This window comes from Lithobates pipiens, unplaced genomic scaffold, assembly GCF_037356315.1.
Source record: "Lithobates pipiens isolate NorthernLeopardFrog02 unplaced genomic scaffold, aLitPip1_a1.2 Scaffold_28, whole genome shotgun sequence".
Lineage (NCBI taxonomy): Eukaryota > Metazoa > Chordata > Amphibia > Anura > Ranidae > Lithobates > Lithobates pipiens.
Window position 1 is genome coordinate 12,245,799 of NW_027507789.1, and position 24,310 is coordinate 12,270,108.

Genomic DNA, 24,310 nt, shown 5'->3' on the forward strand with positions numbered 1-24,310 from the left:
CTAAACGCTTTAAATAAACTGTTCACATGGTAAGGGACGTTGCAGGGGGATTTCCCCCCAGAATTTGGTCAATGTGATGAAATATCAGTTTGCAAAGAGTACCCAAACACTAGCAAGGAAAAAAAAATAAGAAAGCATTTTTGTTTCCCCTCATTCACTTAAGCTCTTGGGAAAACTCTCATGCAAAGTGCAATTTATATTGCAAAGTGAACTGTCTATTTGCCTGTAATAAATAAGCCTCAAAATTTCTACCAAGCTCCACGACCCATACTAGGACATACTAATCGCAGAGGACACTGAACAACCAGAGCTTTGCCTCATTCACCAAGCTCTGTGGAAATCTTTTCTGCAAAGTGCAACTTTTCTTGCAAAATTAACAGTCTATTTGTCTTTAATACATCAGTCCCAAAATCTCTACCAAGCTCTCAGGCTCCAGGACCCATACTAGGAGTTACTCATCCCAGAGAACACTGAACAACCAGAGCTTTGCCTCATTCACTAAGCTCTGGGGAAAATCCTCATGCAACGTGAACAGTCTATTTGCCTTTACTAAATAAACAACTTTAGGGGGATGAAATCTCGAATCCTGGGTGCATGTTTCGCCACGAGCCAGCACCCTAATTGGGCAAGTGCGCTTAGTACAGAGAAAACAGATTGTTCAGTGTCCTGTGGGATTAGTAGGTCCTGGAGCCCAGAGGCATCGTAGAGACTTGGGAGGGATGAGGTCTCCAATCCTGGGTCCATATGTTGCCACTAGCCAGCACCCGATTAGGCGGTTGTGTTTGGTACAGAGAATACTGGTTGTTCAGTGTCCTCTGGGATTAGTGGGTCCTGGAGCCCAGAGGTGTCATAGAGACTTGCGAGGGATGAGGTCTCCAATCCTGGGTCCCTAAGTTTCCACTAGTTAGCACCTAATGGGGCAGTTGTGTTTGGTACAGAGAAAACTGGTTGTTCAGTGTCCTCTGGGATTAGTAGGTTCTGGAGCCCAGGGGCATCATAGAGATGTGAGGTCTCCAATCCTGGGTCCATATGTTGCCACTAGCTAGCACCCCGATTAGGCGGTTGTGTTTTGGTACAGAGAATAATGGTTGTTCAGTGTCCTCTGGGATTAGTAGGTCCTGGAGCCCAGAGGTGTCGTAGAGACTTGGGAGGGATGAGGTCTCCAATCCTGGGTCCATATGTTTCCACTAGTTAGCACCCAATGGGGTAGTTGTGTTTAGTATAGAGAAAACTGGTTGTTCAGTGTCCTCTGGGATTAGTAGGTTCTGGAGCCCAGGGGCATCATAGAGATATGAGGTCTCCAATCTTGGGTCCATATGTTGCCACTAGCCAGCACCCGATTGGGCAGTTGTGTTCTCGCACACCAATCTGGCAAACTGGGATAAGTAGCTTCTGGAGCCAGGAGGCTTTGCAGAGGCATGGGAGGGTTGAAGTCTTAAATCTGAGGTCTAGGTTTTACCAATAGCCATCACCCTGATTGGGCAGATGGATACAGCCCTTCTGAGTTGGGTGTTGGCAATAGTTCACTGCTCCACCCTCCCCAGGAGTCCATGTGGCTGTAAGGCAGCAGACTTGGTGCGTTTGTGCACAGTGTTTTGAGTATTGTCTGAGGGAACCCACAATGGACTCAGCCTGTTGGCCAGAGCGGTGGTGGTTCTGCAAGTCCTAGCCAGGAGGTTGAGTATTTATGGATTGCTGGAATAGGTAACCCTTGTGTTCTGTAAAGCTTACCGGCTTGCTGTGTCTGGCCACGGATGGGTAGACTGCGGGGACCATCTCCGGCCGTGTTAAATGCCGCCACGCTGATCAGATAGGTGGTGTACCCCGTCAGGTTTTTGAGCTTCACCCCACTCTCGGGGAGGAACAACGTCCTCACTTTCTCGGTCTCGTTCTTCCGCACAGCTTCCCAGAAGTAGATCTGGAAGAGGCACAAAATTATTTATACATGGGAAAAAAATTCAGCTTCAAGTTTGTGGGGAGGGTCGGGGAATGACAATGGGTCTGGGGGACCACAGGACCTACCATGGCAGGACATTAACAGCGGAGTATCTCTACTCCATGAAGGCTTTTTAACAGATCTCCCTGTGTGATCATGAGCCGAGGACCGCTTGAGCCTAACTTGGGTTCTCACACCTCCTTCTCTCTGCCCCTCTTCTCGATCTTTATTTAAATTTTCACATAGTTTGAAAAACATGTTGGCAATCTCATATAAAAAGTGTTAGTTACCCAAAAGTAATGTCAATGTTGCTCCAAAGTAATGTTACCCCAAAGTAATGTCAAACTTTGCCCCCTCCCCCCCCCCCCCCCATTATTGGCTGAGGATCTAATACACTAAAGGACCATTGGAACCAAGCTTGACTTCTACAGGAAAAGTCGACATTTTGCATAAAATTTAAGCTGCACTTTTCCACCAAATTTGTTTTTTGGGTCTTTGTGGTCATATACTTACTGAGTTTGCCAGATTGTTGTGCTTCCTTTAAAGCAAACTCGTGCTTTGGTCATCTAGGCAAAGGGAACATGTCCACTGTATTGATGAACATTCCAATAATACATACACCCCACCCCCTTCAATTCCTCGTCGCTAGACTTCAAGGAGAAAAAAAATAATCTTTGGTACTTAGTGGTAGACAGGGCTTTAAAAAAAAAAAATTGTAGGGGGGTGGGGGGGGCTCAGTTCCAGCACCCGTAGCACTTATGTATGTGTAATGACAAGGGGTGGTGGGGTGTGCTGGGTGATCAATTTTCACAGGGGAGGGGTGTAGGGGGAGGTCTACTATTGCTGTTGAGGGCTCTATTGTGCAGGGGGGGGGGGGGGTCTACTGTTGCCCGTCGGGGATCTTATGTTTCTGGAAAGGTCAATTGTTACAAGAGGTGGTGGGGTGTGCTGGCTGATCTATTGTCACAAGGGGGGGGGGCACTATTTGTGCTGGGGAGGTCTACTATTGCTGGTGGGGCATATATTGTGCTGGGGAGGTCTACTATTGCGTGTGGGGAATCTATTGGTGCTTGTGAGGTCTGCTGTTGCTGGAATCTATTGGTGTGTGTGTGGGGGGGGGGGGGGGTCTTATGTCTCCGGGAGAGTGGTGAATTGTTACTGGGAAAGATCTACTGTTGAGGTAAGGATGTCTATTGTTGCTGGGGGGATCTATTATTGCTGATGGGGGGCTATTTTACTGCTTGCTTGTTATTAACAAATGACATACAAATTACCAGCACCAAAATCTTATACTTGGTTCTGTGTTCTCTAAAACGGGCGGTGCTGAGAGGTAGGTAGGGGTAGAACAGATGGACAGTGCTCAGAGGTGAGTAGAGGGCAGAGACAAGGAGTGTCTCAAAGTCCTTGAGGGGGAAAAAAAAAAGCCCTGGTGGTAGGGTGGTGCTTGGATGCTTGGCCACTCAGCGGGGGGTGGGGAGAAGAAGGTTTGACCTGTGTAAGCTCCAGGTCCTGCCATAGAGCTTACACATGGCCTCCATCCCCTTGTTCCCCAAACTGAGCAGCACTGGAACAAAGGAATAATCTGCTACAAAGGGGTTAAAGTTCGACACTTTTTGTCCCCCGTGAACCTGATATTATTTTTTTCTTGAAATAGCCGTTAACTTCTACAAAAGAGGAACTAGGAGGCGCTACATGGTATCTAATTCTCATGAAATGTCTCGCCCTTCCTTTATCTGAAAAAGAAATACTTATGAATTTCCTGGAAAAACAAGACAAAAAGTTTTCCAACATGGCCGATAACACGAGAGCTGATTACGGATTTCATTATTAATTTCTAACCGCTGCGGGGAAAAATGACAGCCTGGAACTGATTGACTGTAAAGGGCAAGAACACTATTTTTTTTTTTTTGCACAGGCGAACAGACGTTGACGTTTGCAGCGACGCAGTACACAATGGCTGGACAAGAGCGCCCTCTGCTGTCCTTTTTTTTTTTTATTTATTTTTTTTATTTTTTTTTAAAGCTGGGGTCTATTTTTCTGCCATACGAGGTAGTCGTGTCAGAACGTGGCGCAGACCCCTGGGCTTCATTAATAAAACAGTAAACATGTGCGATTCTGCTCTTGGCAGTGCGACTCGGGCGTTTTTAGGAGATAATTGTCTTTGTGAAATGATAGCTTCATCGTCAAATCCAATATTTGCAAACTTTTTTTTTTTTTTTGCGCTGTTCATAATCCAAGATTACTGCCGGCAGGCTTTGAGCAATTATCCCGCTTTTCCTTCTTTGTTCCGGTGGCAATGCCAGGCAAGAGCGCTAAATGCCAACGTTTTTGTTTGGCAGTGAAAATACAAAAGAATGCAAATTTGTGATCACGCTTATGATCAAGGAAAAAAAATTAAAAATTACAGAGTGAAAGTCAATGGGAAATCATCTGATGCTACCACGCACACACATATGTGGACAACATTAGAGTAGTTTTTCGGGAAACTTTAAAAATTTGTAGACACCTGACCACTACACCTGGTCAAAATGATGTGTTCAGGTCATGGGCGTCTGCAGGTAGGGGCAAGAGGGGTCAAGTGCCCACCCCGGGAAATTGAGGATCAGATCTTAAATTCAGCACAGTTGCGTTGCTATCGGGGCTTCCTGCCCGCTCCGTTCCTTCCCTATTTGGCCATAACTGAGGGCCAAGCAAAGGAGACCAGGACAGGAGAACATCATGGGACATGTAGTCCCAAAGATTGGCGGCCCCCGTTTTCCACAGGGAGGAGGCTACAGCTCGATCAAGAGAGAGATCGAGAGACTGCAGCCTGGAAAAAAGCTGAGGGAGAGAGCGCTACAGGACAAAGAATGAGGAGTGCGTAGGGCGGAAGCCAGAGAGACCAGGGTACAGACATGTGACACTACTGACCAGAGTCGCCCCCGGGGGACCCAGAGTGATCAATCGTCCAGCTGGAGGGATCACTGCTGTAATTTCGCTGGGTCTGGTGAGAGGGCCTGTGGCCATTATCCATTACTTATCCTAGGGACTTTACTACGTCTGCAGTCTCTGACCATGATAATATGATAATGACATTGTCAAAAAGGGGCGGAGCATGGGTGACCCTAAAATGATGCCCCCCCCCCTGAAAAAAGTTCTGCGGACCCCATGGTTCAGGTGTCTCCAGTGAAGGGTACTGATAATACTCCTTCATACAAAGACATTGTAGACAATTGTGCTCTTCCAACCATATGGTAACAGTTTGGTGAAGACCCCTTTCTGTTCCAGCATGACACTGCCCCTGTGTACGTAGCCAGCTCCATAAAGACATGGTGTGACCAGTTTGGTATGGAGGAACTCGAGTGTCCTGCACAGAGCCCTGACCTCATCCCTACTGAATGACTTTGGGATGAATTGAAGCCCCGATGGGGAGCCAGGTCTTCTCATCCAACAGCAGTACCCGACCTCACAAATGCTCTATTGGCAAATGGGCAAGAGAAGCAAGTTCAATTCATTCAAAAGCTGCCCAGTAGGGTTGAGGCCAGGGCTCGGTACTAGGTCACTTGAGTTTCTGTGAACTGGTCAAGATAGTTTGAGCAGTTTGGTGTGAAGGAACTCCAGTGTCCTGTACAGAGCCCTGACCTCATCTCTACTTTGGGATGAAAGATCTACTGACCATCTCACCTTTATAGGCTTGTTAGGTCTCTCATTTCAAAGACCTGGCCAATAATGGACCACCTTTTGTGACTTCACTCTTCTTAGAAGACTTTCCACATGATTTTGGAGGGTGTCTGTGGGAATTTGTGCCCATTTGTGAGGTTAGGCACTGAAGTTGGATGAGAAGACCTGACTCACAATCGGCGTTTAAATTCATCCCAAAGGTGTTCAGTAGGGTTGAGCTGAGATCTCTGTGAAGGACACTGGAGTTCCTCCACACCAAACTGGTGAAGCCATGTCTTTATGGAGCTGGCTTTGTACACGGGGTGGGGGGGGGGGCACAGCCATGCTGGAAAAGAAAAGGGTCTTCACCGTTACCGCAAGGTTGGAAGAGCACAATTGTCTAGGAGGAGTGAGGAAGGAGGGAGGAAGTGGGGAAAAAAAGCAAGCAAGAGGGGAAGAGGAAAGGAGTGAGATGTATAGAGAGGGGGAAAAAGTAGAATGAGGAAGGAGAGGGTAAAGAACGGGAGAGAGGAGAATCTGAGAAGAAAGGGTTGAGAGGGAAAGAAAGAAAGATAGGGGGAAGGAGAGAGAGAGAAGGAAAGGGAATGGAAAAGGGAGAATGGGAAGGAAGGAGAAGGAGTGGGAGGAAAAGGGGGAGAGGGAAGGAACGAGAAGGAGTGAGAGGAAAAGGGGGAGATGAGATGGAGTGAGAGGAAGGAAAAGGGGGTGAGGAAAGGAGCCAGAAGGGGAGAGAGAGTCACTTCCAGCGCTAATAGGCCTTTTAAAGTAAAGGGTAACAGGTATAGTGATGGTAAAATGGTATCCCAAGACAGGGTGGATGCTGCCTTCCTCGGATGGGGTAATCCGAAGGAAACTACAAGAAAAAGAAAAATGGAAAGCACGCCCACCTAGTGCATTACCAAAGATAATTTATTAATAAAACGTTGTATAAAAGTGCGTACTCACAAAATGCAACTGCCAATAAGCCATAAAATACACGGTATATAGACATGCACAGGATGCGGGAGATACCGCTGACGCATTTCGGGGGCGCGCCCCCTTCCTTTCCTCATCAGCATAGCTCTGAGGAAGGGGGCGCACCCCCAAAACGCTTCAGCTGTACCCCGTGTCCTGTGCATGTCCATATGCCGTATATTTTAGGGCTTATTGGCCGTTGCATTTTGTGAGTACCTACTTTTATACAACTTTTTATTAACCGCTTGCCGACCAGCCGCCGTCATTATACAGCGGCAGGTCGGCACGAATCCCGCAAACCGTCGTAGATATATACGTCGGCTCGCGGCATCGGGATAGCAGGCACGCGTGCAACGTCGGGGGAGCGCTCACGTGCCCGCTGCACTGCAGGGGTGCCGATGCTCGTGGCCAACGGTCGCAATGATCGCCGGCCATGAGAGATCGTCGGCACAGGAGACTGAACAGGGACATATGTGTGTAAACGTACAAATCCCTGTTCTGTAAGGAGAGACAGATCGTGTGTTCCTAATAGCTAGGAACCACGATCTGTAATTTCCTCTAGGTCAGTCCCCTCCCCCTACAGTTAGAAACACACACACAGAGAACACATTTACCCCTTGGTCGCCCCCTAGTGTTAACCGCTTCCCTGCCAGTGTCATTTATACAGTAATCATTGCATTTTTATAGCACTGATCGCTGTATAAATGCCAATGGTCCCAAAAATGTGTCAAAAGTGTCCGATGTGTCCGCCATAATGTCGCAGTCCCGATTAAAAATCGTAGATCGCCGCCATTGAGTAAGCGCTAATTTTAGTGTGAAACGCGTCAGTTTTGGTCTGTATTTTTCCCTTTGCTGCTGTGATTTGTGTGATGTGAGGTTTTTCATTTGAGAAAATAAAGTCACAGTTTACTTTATTTGATCCGGAGTGCGGCTGTCCAGAGTTCTTCCGTTTTCTATCCAGATCGCCGCCATTACTAGTAAAAAAAATAATAATGCTATAAATCTATCCCCTATTTTGTATAACTTTTGCGCAAACCAATCAATATACGCTTATCGCGATTTTTTTATTTTTTTTAACCAAAAATATGTAGACGAATAATGCGTATTGGCCTAAATTGAGAAAAAAGGAGCTTAAAAAAAAAGGGGATTTATTATAAAAAAAAAGTACAAAATATGGTGTTTTTTTTTTAAATGTTGCAATTTTTTTGTTTATAGCGCAAAAAATAAAAACCTCAGAAGCGATCAAATACCACGAAAAGAAAGCTCTATTTGTGGGGAAAAAAGGACGTCAATTTTGTTTGGGTGCAGGGCCGTACGACCGCGCCATTGTCGGTTAAAGCGACGCAGTGCCGAATCGCAAAAAATGGCCCCCCGGTCATTCAGCAGCCAAATCTTCCGGGGCTGAAGTGGTTAATAAATGATCTTTTGGTAATGCCCTAGGTCCATTTTTGTTTTTTTCTTGATGAAAAGGAATCACAAAAGAGAGGAGAGGAAAGGATAAAGGGAGAGAAAGAAGAGAATGAGAGAGAGAGAGAGAGAGAGAGAGAGAGAGAGGGAAGGACAATGGGAGAAAAAGGAGGAAAGGAAGGGGTGGGAGGGGATAGAGAGAGAAGGCGATAGAAGGAGAAGAAGAGAGCGATCGAGGGAAGAAGGGAGATATTTATAGGTAAAGAAAGGAGAGCTATCCAGCCATCATCGCCTCTCTTTTACCGTTTAGCATCTCAGAACTCCAGAATCTCGGTGTTCCCAAACCTTGAACACATTCCGCCCCCAATCCGCCATCAACCATTGACAGGTCCTCTTCATATATATTTATTGCAGACGTCTCTCTTTGCACATATGCTGTTTACTCTGTAGAGCGCCGCACTTGAGACGGCGCATTAGAAATCAGTAATAACAATAATAATTGAAGTGCGTTTAATGCATAACAGCTCCTTTGGAACCTAAGAGCCTCTTATCTCTACACCGGAGTGAAGATAAAACATAAAAGACTATTTTGTAACACAAAACCCTCGATAGCGGCTTTCAAGCTTTATTTTTTATTTATTTTTTTATTTATTTTTTTTCAAATTGACAATTGATAAGCGCAGAGTAAATCAGGAGCGTGCGCCACTTGTGTATCTAAATGACTCCAAGAAGTACCGCGCCATCCAAGCCCAGAACACTTTATTTTAAAGCATCATTTTAAAAGTCATCAATTCAAACGCGTTGAAAGGACGGGCTGATTTAAATTGATCTCTTTGTTGTAATGTGGAGTTATTCTGAACAGGCAGCTGAGGAAAAATAGATATTTTTTCAGAGGCGTTTATATTAAAGGGGATCTACTAACTTTTTATAGATGATCATGTCAAGGAGTCTCCCCCCCCCCCCCCCCACATTCTGGGAAGGAAGAGAATAAAACGGGAGTTTTGGCCACCACGGGACCAGGGCTGCCAATAGGGGGGGTATGGACAGTACTCCTGTATGGGGTCAGGTCAGCAATCCACCAACTTCTTAACGCTGTGCGTCCCCCTTTTTTTTTTTCCACTCCTCATCGCCGATTACAACACCCAAAATTCCCTGCCGCTGGTAGGGCTAAGTACAAGGGGCACACTGAACAACGCTACGGAAGGGGCCCCAAAGGCCAGTGGACGCACCCCTCTAGGTGAAGCGTCACTCCAAATCCTAAAGATGTAGGAAGCCCCAAAAAAAGGAGTGCTGTGCGTCAGAGGGATGCAGGGTGATGGAGGATGCAGAGTGAGGTGTGATTGGGAATGCAGAGGGTACAGAGAGCAGGGTAATGGGGGACGCAGAAGGTGCACAGAGCAGGGTGGTGGGAAATGCAGAGGTTGCAGAGAGCAGGCTGGAGGGAGAATGCAGAGGATGTAGAGAGCGGGGTGGAGGGAGTAGCAGCAGGGTGATAGAGGATGCAAAGGGTGCAAAGAGCAGGGTGATGGGGAATGCAGAAGGTGCAAAGAGCAGGGTGCTGGGGGATGCAGAGGGTGTAGAGGTCTGGGTAATGGTAGCTGCAGAGGGTGCCGGGAGCAGGTTGTTGGGGGATGGGGTATGCATAGAGAACAGGGTAATAGGAAGGCAAAGTCAGGTGTAATGGAGGAAACGGGGTGCAAAGAGCAGGGGGATGCAGAGTGAGGTTTAATGATGATACAGAGGGTGCAGGGAGCAGGGTGATGGGGGCTGCATAGGGTGTAGAGAGTAGGGTAATCGGAAGGCAGAGTGAGGTGTAATGGGGGATGCAGAGGGAGCAGGTTGCTGAGAGATGCAGAGGGTGTAGAGATCAGGGTCATGCGGGATGCAGCGGGAGTGGGGTGATGCAGAGGGTGTAGAGAGTAGGGTAATCGGAAGGCAGAGTGAGGTGTAATGGGGGATGCAGAGGGAGCAGGTTGATCGGAGATGCAGAGGGTGTAGAGATCAGGGTAATGGGGGATGCAGCGGGAGTGGGGTGATGCAGGGGGTGTAGAGAGTAGGGTAATCGGAAGGCAGAGTGAGGTGTAATGGGGGATGCAGAGGGAGCAGGTTGATGGGAGATGCAGAGGGTGTAGAAGATCAGGGTCATGGGGGATGCAGAGGGAGCAGGGTGGGATGCAGAGGGTGCAGGGAGCAGGTTGATGGGAGATGCAGAGGGTGTAGAGATCAGGGTCATGGGGGATGCAGAGGGAGCAGGGTGGGATGCAGAGGGTGCAGGGAGCAGGTTGATGGGAGATGCAGAGGGTGTAGAGATCAGGGTAATGGGGGATGCAGAGGGAGCAGGGTGGGATGCAGAGGGTGCAGGGAGCAGGTTGATGGGAGATGCAGAGGGTGTAGAGATCAGGGTAATGGGGGATGCAGAGGGAGCAGGGTGGGATGCAGAGGGTGCAGGGAGCAGGTTGATGGGAGATGCAGAGGGTGTAGAGATCAGGGTAATGGGGGGATGCAGAAGGAGCAGGGTGGGATGCAGAGGGTGCAGGGAGCAGGTTGATGGGAGATGCAGAGGGTGTAGAGATCAGGGTAATGGGGGATGCAGAAGGAGCAGGTTAAATGGGGATGCAGAGGGTGTAGAGAGCAGGGTAATGAGAAGGCAGAGTGAGGTGTAATGGGGGTGCAAAGAGCAGGGTGATGGGGCATGCAGGGAGCAGGGTAAAGAAGGAGCAGGGTAATGGGGGATGCAGAGGGTGTAGAAAGCAGGGTAAAGGGGGGATGCAGAGGGAGCGGGGGGATGCAGAGGGAGCGGGGTGATGGGGGATGCACAGGCCGGGTGAGGTGTAATGGGGGTTGCAGAGGGTGCAAAGAGCAGGGGGATGGGGGATGCAGAGTGAGGTGTAACGGGGGATACAGAGGGTGATGGGGGGGGGGGTGCAGAGTGATGGGTAATTTTAATTTTCTTTAAGAGCCTTGGGCGACGCCACTGACACTTCAGGGTACAACGGATAGCGCCCCCCCCCCCCTGCTGGGTACTGTGGTTCATCCTGACAGCCAATTTGCCACTACAGGCCACCAGAGGAACCATAGCGAGGGATACATCTGGAAGTACCAGACAGCATCAATGGCCAGAGTTCTTCAAGAGAGAGGTGAGTATTTATCTACTACTTTTGTAGGGTCTGGTTTTGTCACAGAGGTAACAGGGTGGCTTTAAAGTCACCAGTGGGCATCTGTAAAAATGTATTCTTTAACTCTTATAATTGTGCAAAGTGTACTTCTCAGGAATTACTTGCATTTTTTTTTTTTAAATACTTGTATTCTCTCCCTGTCAAAACAGAAGTGTCAGACTGTAAAGGTTTCTCCCCTCCACAGAGGGTGTCCTCCTATCTCCCATCTACTGATAACACTCATAGAACTGTCATATATGTGTATATATTTTACACACACACACACACAAAGGCAAATTAAGTAAAATTTGTAAAACAAAAGTGTTTGGACAGTTTTTTTATCTTCCTCCAGCAGCCCAGAGAAATTGTCAATCAGCTCTAAGCACAGGGGGAGACTGGTCAGCCACCACTAGGGGGCCTCACAGCCTGACAGGTCTGCTTTAACAGGGAAAGAATACAAGTGAACAACAGCACACACACTTAGTGATAAGGCTGCACAGATAGAACAGTGTAAATGTAGAGATTCTAAGAAAAGCTCACCCCTGACTAGTTCTATGTAAGCAAGGATAATAATCACAGTTTCTGGAGAAGATGGGCCATTTATAAAATGCATTTGCAGTATAATATCTGGTTAGCACAGTGGAGGTGGGCAGATCTGTAGGGTCGTATAAGTATATAAGTGTTGTCACCACAGGGGGGCACTGTGGACAGCACAATTAATGATAGAATATACCAGGTCCTAGAATGAGTATATATAGGAATTGGAAAAAAATTGACTTTTCAGACATATTGCACATATTGTTTAAAAAGATCTGTAGGGTTGCGGCATTGCTTTCTGCATCTTCGGCAGGCAACACATACATTCCATGTTTGTTAATGTTTTGCTGCCATAGATGACCCTCCGGGAATGGGCCTGAACACACTCACAAATAATTACCTTGTACCCCTGGATGTCTCCGTTCTGTGACTCCAGAGGTGGCGGGTCCCATGTCACATCCAGCTGTACCGCCGTGGCGGTCTGTATAGCGACATTCTGCGGAGGAGCTGTGGGCACTAAAGGAAAGAAATGGAAGAATGTACAGTACTTATTTCCTGTTGGAACCCAGAATTCCAGCGCTGTAAGGCCATAATGTTAAACGCTGTGCCCATAGTAAGTGTATATCATACACACACACACCATGACATTCACAACACAACACGCCGCACTGTCCACAACGAAGGCTGATGTGTCTTCAGATCAATATGAAGTGCAGAATTATGAGATAAAGACCTTGTACTGAGAATTGCAATGGCCATGGTCGCACAGCTCAGAGCATTGTCCATGCTGTGTCTATGATAAGTCGCCCTTCACAATGTATCACAATGTACTAGCTTGGCTTTCACCGTGGCCAAAATGTTCCCAGGTGTCGTGATTGTAAAGTCATAATATGTTCTGAATACCTTCAATATAATGTACATGGCTGATAATATAATATGGAATGTGGCCCCCATACCTAGAATCTCACCGCATAGACTACAGAAGAAAAAACTATTTTCCTGTAGCACATCTACTGCAAGAGTGAAAAAAAAAAAGATACAATGCATCTCTTTCTTCTTGCCAGGTAGGATAAAAAAAAAAAAAACATTTTCAAAAGTCGAACTAAAGGCAAAAGTTTTTTTCATTTTGCATGGGCATTGCCCAGAGGCCTCAGGTGCATGGGGGCCCCATGATAATCTTGCATTATATCATACTGCCAACTGTCCCGGATTTGCCAGGGCAGTCATGCTTTTTACCAAGCTGTCCTAGAATGGCTGTGTCCCATAACCTGTACAGTGCCCCTCCTGCTCCACCCCCCATGTATTGTGCCCTTCTGCCTCTCCCCCAATACTGTGCCCTCCCGATCCCAATATTGTGCCCTTCTGCCTCCCCCCTGTACTGTGGCATCCTGCCTCCCCCATGTACTGTGCCCTCCTGATCCCAATAATGTGCCCTGCTGCCTCCCCCTGTTCTATGCCCTCCTAACCCCCTTTTTGCCTCCCCCTGTATTGTGCCTTTCTGCCACCCCCCTATACTGTGCCCTCCTAATCCCAGTATTGTGCCCCCCCTTGTATTGTGCCCTTCTGCCTCCCCCTATACTGTACCCTCCTGACCCCCCCCCCTTCTGCCTTCCCCCCTATACTGTGCCCTCCTAATCCCAGTATTGTCCACCCCTGTATTGTGCCCTTCTGCCTCCCCCTATACTGTACCCTCCTGACCCCCCTTCTGCCGTCCCCCTATACTGTGCCCTCCTAATCCCAGTATTGTGCCTCCCCCCTGTATTGTGCCCTTCTGCCACCCCCCTTATGCCTTCCCCCTATACTGTGCCCTCCTAATCCCCTAATCCCAGTATTGTGCCCCCCTGTATTGTATCTTTCTGCCTCCCCCCTGTAATGTGCCCTCCTAACCCCAGTGTTGTACCCTCCTAACCCCCCCCCCATACTGTTCCCTCTTTATCCTAGATTTTTTTTCCTCCTGCCCCCCCCCCATATTGTGCCTTTTTATCTCCCCCCTGTACTGTGCCCTCCTATTGCCTCCCCCTGATGCTGTGCTGTAAAGTGATGTAAATCTATAAAATCTGTGATCTTCATGTGTAGATTGTAAGTTCAAAAGAGCAGGGCCCTCCGATTCCTCTTGTATTGTAGTTGTACTGTCTGCCCTCATATTGTAAAGCGCTGAGCAAACTGTTGGCGCTATATAAATCCTGTATAATAATGTGTATGGCCAACATGAAAATAAAAATGACAAAGGTGCTCCAATAAATATAAAAAAAACAAAGTCTCACCTGCTTCTCCCACAAACACTTCTTGGGGGACGCTCGCCGGTCCTTCGCCGACCGCGTTGTACACGCTGATTCTGATCTCGTATCGCTTGTGCTTGTTCAAATCTGACACAACAGACAAAATGGTGGCAGGAAGATTATTCAAATATATTGTACGGGTTATCCTGGGGAAAAAAATGTTTGATGCCTTTCAGCTACTTTCAGAACTAATACAGTGGTCTCCAAAATGTAAAATCTTTGTTTGCCTTTATCCAGCCCCTAGGGGGGCAACATTTCTTCCACTGATATCAATGATGGGGCACTAATCCTCCCTTTGACACCAATGATGGGACACTATTCCTCCCACTGACACCAATGATGGGGCACTATTCCTCCCACTGACATCAATGATGGGGCACTATTCCTCCCACTGACATCAATGATGGGGCACTATTCCTTTCACTGACACCAATGATGAGGCCTTATTTCCACTGACACCAATGATGGGCCACTCTTCCTCCCACTGACATCAATGATGGGGCACTATTCCTTTCACTGACACCAATGATGAGGCCTTATTTCCACTGACACCAATGATGGGGCACTATTCTGCCCACTGACACCAATGATGGGCCACTCTTCCTTCCACTGACACTAATGATGGGGCACTATTCCTCCCACTGACACCAATGATGGGGCACTATTCCTCCCACTGATGGGACACTATTCCTTCTACGGTCACCAACGATGAGACATTATTTCCACTGGCACCAATGATGGGGCACTATTCCTCCCACTGACACCAATGATGGGGCACTATTCCTTTCACTGACACCAATGATGAGGCCTTATTTCCACTGACACCAATGATGGGGCACTATTCCTCCCACTGACACAAGCAAAATGGCATCAATACTTCCACTGACACTATTCCTTCTACGGTCACCAACGATGAGGCATTATTTCCACTGATACCAGTGATGGGGCACTATTCTTCCCGATGACACCAATGATGGGCCACTCTTCCTTCCACTGACACTAATGATAGGGCACTATTCCTCCCACGAACACCAATGATAAGGCCTTAATTCCACTGACCTCAACGATGGGGCACTATTATTCCCACTGACACCAATGATGGGGCTCTTTGTTTACAAAGCTTGGAGATCACGGGATTAGTACATAGTCAGGAATGGCAGCGTATCGGCGTTTTCTGTTTTAATGGTGAATTATGGGAAAATAATGCAGCGGTAGAACGGCGAGGGTCTTGCGACTTTACCCTCCTTTGTGGCTGTAGATGAAAGTGGAACGATCCGCTAGCGGTGACAACCTGTCTACAAATCCACGCAGATTTGCGCACACTTCTGATTATCTGACACACGGAAGATACAAAGTAGCAGCAGCTGTTACGTTGTATCCTCTACACATCACATATACAAGGAGAAGTGCTGCAACCTGCTTGGATTTCTATAGACTGCAGATGGATCAAGGGGGGGAAAAAAAGTGAAAACTATTTTTATTTATTTTTTTAATTTTTTTTCTTTGCTTCTAATGCTCAGGGTGTCGGGAAGCGAATTGTCATTCAGTTTATTTCTCAAGCTGCTTCTTGTATCTTTTTCTTTGCATCAGATATCTCAACCTTCACAGAGCCATTCATAGCTGAAAAGGATATTCAATTGAACGCGTATTTCTATATTCTATAGACACTAAAGTACTACTGAGATTTTATTTCTACTCCTACAGTATATTACAACTAGTAGCATGCAGTTAGGGAGGGAGCAGAGAGGTGAGCTGATCAGTCTTCTGCTTCTCCTTTCATTGTCCAGTCACAGGCTGGAGGAGGGACAAGACCTGTAAGCTTTACTTAAATCAGTATTAAATCCAAAATCAAAAATGTGATATGCTACAGCTTCCCAAACCTTAGAAGTGATGGCCGCATTCGTTTTTTATTTTTTATTTTTTTCCCTTTATTTTTCACCTGGTGATCCCGCCAGTAACACGCCTACTTAGGCTGGATTCCCACCTATGGCATTTTTAGTGCTTTTTTTTTGCATTTTTCAGATTTGCACTACAAAACATGTTCCATAGGGAAACCATGTTAAATGGTCTGTAGTGCAAATCTGCAATATTACGAATATTCTGAAAAATGTATTAAACTGGTTTTCGTTAATTCGAATATTTCCGAAATAACGAATTTGTCAAAATCAGTTAAAAAAAACGAATTCGGAATGAAATGAATTGCACATGTCTAGTAGCAATCAGAATATTTTTTGTTAGAAAATTACTTTGAAACCCCCAAACATAATATTTTTGTAGCAGAGACGACAGAGAATAAAATGGCGATCGTTGCAATTTTTTTTTTATGCCGCACGTTATTTGCACAGCAGTTTTTCAAATGCAATTTTTTGGGGGGAAAAAAATACACTTTAAAAAATATATATATATTACCCAATTTTTTGGTAAAATATAAAAAGATGATGTTACGCCGAGTACATAGATATCTAACATGTCACGCTTTAAAATTGCGCACGCTTTTGAAATGGCGATAAACTACAATACTTGTAAATCTCCTTAGGTGACATTTAATTTTTTTTTACAGGTTATCTATTTAAAGTTACAGAGGAGGTCTAGTACTAGAATTATTGCTCTCAGTCTAATGATCACGGCGATACCTCACACGTGTGGTGCAAACACTGTTTACATATGTGTGCGCGACTTACATATGCGTTCGCTTCTGCAATGCGAGCACAGAGGAATGGGGGCGCTTTACTTTTTTTATTTATTTTTTTTCTTATTTTTTTTTTTATATTGACACTGTCCCTTTAATATATTTACTATCACTTTTATTCCTATTACAAGGAATGTAAGCATCCCTTGTGATAGAAACAAGGATGACAGGTCCTCTTTATGGAGACATCTGGGGTCTATAGGACCCCAAATCTCTCCTCCTACCTTTTGAAAGCAAAAGATCAAAAAAATAAAAATTGATCTGATGCTTTAAAGGAAAAAAAAAAATGTGTTTACTTCCACCCTAGACCGGACGTGATGTCATGGCCTCGCTCCGGTCCTCCAAGATCATAGAGCTGATCAGAGACTATCTCATCTCACCTCTATGACCAGCTGAGCAAACTGTTGGATCATTTCCCAGGCTTGCTGGTTAGACCGGTAAGCCCGAGAAACATTGATAAACGGCGGGAGGAGGGGAGACAACCCCTCCGGCTGGTTCTAAAAGCTAATCGGCCGCTTGCACCGCTTTTATGATAAAGAGAGTCGGCTGAAAAATAAAAATACCAGGGTTATGGCTGATAGCTTCACCCAGAGGGGAAAATTATTATTTGATCCCCTGCAGATTGTGTAAGTTTGCCCACTTACAAAGAAATGAAGGGTCTATCGTTTTTATCATAGGTGTATTTTAAATGATAGAGACAGAATATCAACCAAAAATCCAGAAAAAAGCACAATACAAATTTTTAGAAATTGAGTTGCAGTTCAGTAAGTAAAATAAGTATTTGATCCCCCAAAGCAAAAGATGACTAAGTACTTGGTGGAGAAACCCTTGTTGGCAAGCACAGAGGTCAGACGTTTCTTGTAGTTGGTGACCCAGGTTTGCCCACATCTCAGGAGGGATTTTGGTCCTCTCTTCTTTACAGATCTTCTCTAAATCCCTAACTTTTCTTGGCGGTTGCTTGTTTCAGCTCCCTCCATACATTTTCTATAGGATTAAGGTCTGGAGACTGCCTAGGCCACTCCATGATGTGCTTCTTGAATCACTCCTTTGTTGCCTTGGCGGTATGCTTTGGGTCATTGTCATGCTGCAAGACCCATCTACGACCCATCTTCAGTGTTCTGGCTGAGGAAAGAATGTTCTTGCCAAAGATTGTACAATACATTGGCCCTGTCCATCGGGGCCCTCAATGCGGCAAAGTCGGTCTTGTACCATTAGCAGAGAAACTGCCCCAAAGCATAATGTTCCCACCTCCGTGCTTGACTGTAGGGATGGTGTTCTTAGGGTTATAATCAGCATTTTTCTTCCTCCAAACACATCAAGTTGATGCCAAAGAGCTCAATTTTGGTCTTATCTGACCACTGCACTTTCTCTCAATCCCCTGAATCATTGAGATGTTCAATGATAAACTTCAGACGGGCCTGTACATGTGCCTTCTTGAGGACACTGCAGGATTTCAATCTAAGGCGGTGTATTGTGTTACCAATGGTTGGTTTGGTGACTGTGGTCCAGGCATGTACTGGCCATTGGGACTACAGGGAGTTTCCCGGTGGGCCGATGGCTCAGTGGGCCGGTCAGGGGCAGTCCTGGAGCCGCTCCTCTCTGACAGTGAGTGATTGCGATTTCACTCCTGTTAGGCGGAGCAGCTGCCGTCACTTGCTGGAGAGAGCATTAGGCTTTCTGCTCCCTCCAGCCTGCAGGGGGAGATAGACAGCTGGCAGATGTTCCATCCTCTCTCCCCTTATCACTTATCACATGACTGGAGAGAGGAATGAGAAGCTGCCTTCAAAACTGTGAGTACATGTGGGAGGGGGAGGAGAGGGAGGACACTCTGATGTAAGGGGAAGTGCTGATGGAGACACTCAAAATTAAAGTGGGCCGGCCATGATGAAGTCCAGGGCAAAATTTTTGTCCCAGTCCAGCCCTGCTGTGGTCCCAACTGCCTTGAGATCATTCACAAGCTCCTCCCGTGTAGTTCTGGGCTGATCCCTCACTTTTCTCATGACCATCCTCACCCCATGAGGCAAAACCTTCATGGAGCTCCAGACCGAGGGCGATTGATGGTTATTTTGTATTTCTTCCATTTGCGAATAATCGCTCCAACAGTTGTCTCCTTCTCACCAAGCTTCTTGCTGATGGTCTTGTAGCCCATTCCAGCCTTGTGCAGGTCTACAATCTTGTCCCCGATGTCCTCTGACAGCTCTTTGGTCTTCCCCATGATGGTGAGGGTTTGAATGGAAGGAAGAGATTCTGTGGACAGGTGTCTTTTATACACATAACGAGTTGTTGGTTGGAGCTCCTTCTTACATTGACAGGACTGATCTGTGTACCACATGAGCACCTACTGGAGCCAGTCTGTGGGGGGCAGAATTATTGTTGGTTGCTTGAGGGTCAAATACTTATATTCCTACATTCATCCGAATGAATGAAAACCAGTTTAAAGAATATTCGTAAAAATTCCTACATTCCAAATTCAAAAATCTAAAATAATAACTTAAAGTGGGGTTCCACCCTTAAGTGGAACCTCGCTGATCGGAACCCCCCCCCCCTCCGGTGTCACAATTGGCACCTTTCAGGGGGGAGGGGGGTGGAGATACCTGTCAAAGACAGGTATTTACACCCACTTCCGGGCATAGACTCCCGTGGGAATACGTCTTGCTCCGGAGGTGGTTACAATAACCGTTTTTGTTCTTTTTGGGATAAAGGTTTTATATAAATAAAATCTGATCATTGTAAGTACCCCTGGCAGTGGTAAATGGTTTGCCTGGAACCCCTCTAACTGTTGCTTTTCCTGGACAGTTTGGTCTGTTGAAAAATAACAGACTTGCTGGCAGGTTCACCAGGTGAAAATAAAGAAGAAAAGCCAAAAAATAAAAATAAAATAAAACAAATGCAGCCACTACACACAGCCATTAGGAATTGAAAAGCTACAACATATATCTTTTTTTTGCTTTGGGGGGTGGGGTTTAATACTGCTTTATTTATAGTATACAAAAAACAGCTCTTTTCCCCTGCCAGACAGCTCTGTGCTGTGTAGCTGAGCTGTATAAATTTCAGGACTGGATGGACAGAATAACAGCTAAGGAACTGATATTTATTTTACTCTTTTCGAGTATTCTAGTAGCATGCAGTTAGTTGTGACCGCACTTACTGTCCAGCTCGTACTGGGTGAGGGCCGGCTCGCTCAGGTTCCGGATCATGTAGGTCGCTATGTGGAAAGGTAGAGCAAGGATCGGGGTGGAGAAGGGGGGGTGAGGAACAAACGGAGGACAGGAGTGAGGCAATGTTAGTATACATAAGACATGCAGACGTAAAGACAGCTCTCTTTTCACACAAATGCATAGATTGGAAGCATACATAAAGTTCACTCTTTGTGATGTGGGAGCGTTGAACCTTGTGCGGATTGCGTTTGAATGCGACGCGTAGTGTGTGGTCCTAGAGGCTGCTCGCCAGCAACCGTGGGGGCTTAAAGGGGGGAAAAAAAAGAGTGACCCCCCCTTATTGCCACACATCTGAAAGATCCCGGGGAGGTGAGTGGAGCGGCAACCTCAGCCTGGACTCTGACCAGGCCACGCCTCCAATACATTTTGCTCCGCCCCCTGGAGCTTAGCCATGGGGATATGGACCCCCAGAGGAGTTTGTTGAAGTTGTGAAAGGATGGGAGCACCACACCAGCTTGTACAGACTTTTAAAGGATTATTTCTTTTGTTATGCCAACGCGTTTATGAACTCCCCATAAACGCGTTGGCTGTTGCAAAATAAAAAGCCTTTAAAAATCCATACAAGCTGGTGTGGTGTTCCTATCCTTTAAAAACTTCAACAAAAGATTGTTGTTCATGTAGGGGATATGGTTGGAAATTTCGGTTTTGTTCTTACCACAATGTCTACATTTGCATCTCAAGTTTGCTGAATGATGCACAATATACATGCACAAATTTGAAAAACAGTTCAAGGTTTTTGCATTTTTTTACATGTGCAATTTATTTTTGAAAAAGCCAAAATTAGTTTTTGTTCTTGGAAGAATCTGTGGAACAAAGGTATCACAAATCTGGTGGAGGCTGCCTCATGTCTGTGGTTGGGTATACCCTACATGGCTAAAGGTTGGTGGAAACCTGAGCATCACACCTACATGAGCTTGGTGGACATCCCATTCCAAAGCCGTACAGGCCTCACAAATCCGGCCTTACAATCTCTATTGACAAACGTACAAAGACATTATAGACAATTGTACTCTTCCAACTTTGTGGTAACCGTTTGATTAAGACCAATTTCTGTTTCAGCATGACTGTGGCCCCCCCTGTGTACAAAGCCAGCTCCATAAAGACATGGGCTGACCAGCTCCATAAAGACATGGGCTGACCAGCTCCATAAAGACATGGGCTGACCAGCTCCATAAAGACATGGGCTGACCAGCTCCATAAAGACATGGGCTGACCAGCTCCATAAAGACATGGGCTGACCAGCTCCATAAAGACATGGGCTGACCAGCTCCATAAAGACATGGGCTGACCAGCTCCATAAAGACATGGGTTGACCAGCTTGAACCAGTACCATGAGTTGATCAGTCAAAGACATGATGTAATGATGCAATACGCAGGCATATTGGACATAGGAATGATCTAAGGTTTGGGCTGAACCTGCGGAAAACTTTCATATGATAGGCTGCCGGCCCAATCAGCTGCAGCTGTTGAATTCCCAGCCCATAGCGGCACATAAAGAAGGGGAAGGATGCTGGTGACAGCATTAACCTAACATGGGGAAACAGACAGGTTTGGTCAATTATATAGTCTAGTATGTCACGGGCGCATGGTCAAAGTTGGACAATGTTGTTATTTGGTCATGTGGCCATATTAGGTCAATGATATCACCAGCATCATCGTCCCATTGGTACATAAAAGGTCAGCAATTCCATGACCATAGCTGATTGGGCAAGTGGCCTGCTATCATGTGATCCGAGTTTGGCCTGAACCTTGGCTCTTCCTTAATGGACAATTGATGGTCTATCACGTGATGGGGGTATGACATCATTTCCTGTATAAGTGCCAATACAGAGCTTACACCGGTATTTTATGGAAGCTGCAATGGAGGACGGAGTAGTAAGGGAACTCTACAAATGTGAGTGTAAGTGGGTCAGCCGGCAACCTTTAAAGCAGGGATCTCAAACTGGAGGGCCTCCTGTTGCAAAACTACAAGTCCCATCATGCCTCTGCCTGTGGGAGTCATGCTTATAACTGTCAGCCTTGCAATGCCTCATGGGACTTGTAGTTTTGCAACAGCTGGAGGGCTGCCGGCTTGATACCCCTGCTTTAAAGAGACCCTGTCACTTCATCCCAAATAGGCCAACTGATTCCCTATAACCTTGCGAATTTACTTTTTTACATTGAGAATCCCACAAAAATGAATAATGAGGGTTTTAATTTCAGCTGATCCCCGGGATAAAAAATTTAACCGAAAGATTCGTTTTCAATTGGACAATAACTTGCACAGAGGAAATACCGTGTTTTTATGCTTCAGAGAAACGACCTTTTAATCCGGTAACAGCAGACAGAACAGATTATAAACATCTATTTTCTTATTTTCATTTTTTCTTAAACCACAAAATGTCAGGTCAGCCATCGGGGTTTATGCGGTGAAATGCCACGATTAGCGCTGGGATGCCAACACATCCGCAGTTACCTTTCACACGCTATAATCACTGAGCATGCTGCTAATTAACAAAGTCTCTTTTCACACATCTGAGAACTTCGTCAGAGGTGAGAAGAGGCCGTGTGAAGCTGCCCGACTCAATGTTTTCTGTTACATCCCTGTCCTCGGGAGGGCTGGCACTGTTTCCAAACTGCGGGTGGCACAGTGGCCTTGTAAGGTGAAACAAGGTTAAAGTGTAACTCTGAACTTCTGGAGAAAGCTCAGCTGTGTGTCATCTATAATGTTCCATTATAGCAGTTCATTAATTGGCTAATTGGACACATGTATGTTTGACAGTATAAATTAATGTTATAAAATGTTTAGCAGTGCCAGGATTCTAAGTTATCTGATAAGGAAGCGTTATCGCAGGGATAAAAGTTGTCTCGTGGTGAAGGGTTCTCTTATGGAGATGTTGTCTCATTGCGAAGGGTTGTCTCATGGTGAAAGGATGTCTCAAGGTGAAGAGTTGTCCTATGGCAGTGATGGCGAACCTTGGCACCCCAGATGTTTTGGAACTACATTTCCCATGATGCTCATCCACTCTGCAGTGTAGTTGAGCACCATGGGAAATGTAGTTCCAAAACATCTGGGGTGCCAAGGTTCGCCATCACTGTCCTATGGGAATGCTGTCTCATGGCGATGGGTTGTCTCATGGTGAAGGGTTGTCCTATGGGAATGTTGTCTCCTAGTGGATGTTGTCTTATGGGGAAGGCTTTGTCTCATACTGAATAGTTATCTCATGGGTTGCCTTATGCTGAAGAGTTGTCTCATTATGAAGGGTTGTCTTATGAGGATGTTGACTCATAATGAAGGGTTGTGAATGGTTAATGCTGTCCCATGGCGAAGGGGTTAGCTTCATGTGGATGTTGTCTTATGGGGAAGGGTTGTCCTATGGGAATGCTGTCCAATAGTGAAGGTGTTGTCCTCTGGGAATGCTGTCCCATGGTGAAGGTGTTGTCTTATGGGGAAGGGTTGGCTTATGGGGATGTTGACTCATAGTGAAGGGTTGTGAATGGTTAATACTGTCCCATGGTGAAGGAGTTAGCTTCATGTGGATGTTGACTTATGGGGAAGGGTTGTCCTATGGCAGAGATATGCAATTAGCGGACCTCCAGCTGTTGCAAAACTACAATTCCCATCATGCCTCTGGGTGTCATGCTTGTGGCTGTTAGAGTCTTGCTATGCCTCATGGGAGTTGTAGTTCGGCAACAGCTGCCGGCCTGCTAATTGCATATCCCTGTCCTATGGGAATGCTGTTCAATGGTGAAGGTGTTGTCTCATTGGGATGGGGTTGGCTTATGGGGATGTTGACTCATAGTGAAGGGTTGTGAAAGGTTAAATGCTGTCCCGTGGTGAAGGGGTTAGCTTCAAGTGGATTTTGTCTTATGGGGAAGGGTTGTCCTATGGGAATGCTGTCCCATGGTGAAGGTGTTGTCTCATGGGGACCGGTTGTCTCATTGGGATGGGTTGGCTTATGGGGTTGTTGTCTCGTGGTGAACAGTTGTCTTATGGGAATGGGTTGACCTATGGACATGCCATACCCCACCAGCTTTCTCTGGTTCCTAGACAATGAGGGGAATTGGCTCCTGCAATAGCGCCTACCAGGGGTTGTGGGTTTTGCCTAGGTCGGCTGCCCACTTCACCGTATAACAAAGTGGGCCGGAGCCCATTGAGTTGGTCAAAGAAGCATAGAGATCCCAATCAAGGCTTTTTTAAGTAAAGGGGGTCTTACAGCACCAAAGTTCAGCATTTTCGAAAGGAGTTAAGTGTTTGGCTGGTCCCTTGTGGCAGCGAAGGCGGCTGCGAATATGATTGTTAAATTAGAAATACCGGTAGGACTTGTTGGCTAGTGCTTCTGCAGGTATCACCCTACTGGTCTACTTGGCTGCTGGGAGTGCAATGACTTTAACCAGTACTTCCATGTATGCCTGAATGATCAATAGCCAAACACCAGCATTGTTAGCTTGGGGTGGTCCCAACTAGAGAAACTTCTCCTCGTTTAGGCATGTAA

The 24,310-nt window shown here is 46.3% G+C and overlaps 1 protein-coding gene across 4 annotated transcripts in view; it reads right to left on the bottom strand.

Annotated features, from left to right (window-relative positions):
- The window catches only part of SDK2 (sidekick cell adhesion molecule 2), an 876,954-nt gene that overhangs the window by 60,533 nt on the left and 792,111 nt on the right, over positions 1–24,310 (bottom strand). For 2 of the 4 annotated variants that reach the window (XM_077458687.1, XM_077458686.1), the window contains exons 34-37: positions 19,766–19,822; positions 13,914–14,015; positions 12,050–12,165; positions 1,732–1,918 (exon numbers count right to left, since the gene is read on the bottom strand). In XM_077458687.1, coding sequence (XP_077314813.1) covers positions 1,732–1,918; positions 12,050–12,165; positions 13,914–14,015; positions 19,766–19,822 — 462 coding nt within the window. The remainder of the gene's footprint in view (positions 1–1,731; positions 1,919–12,049; positions 12,166–13,913; positions 14,016–19,765; positions 19,823–24,310) is intronic. The other 2 variants (XM_077458690.1, XM_077458688.1) reach the window with 1 other exon arrangement.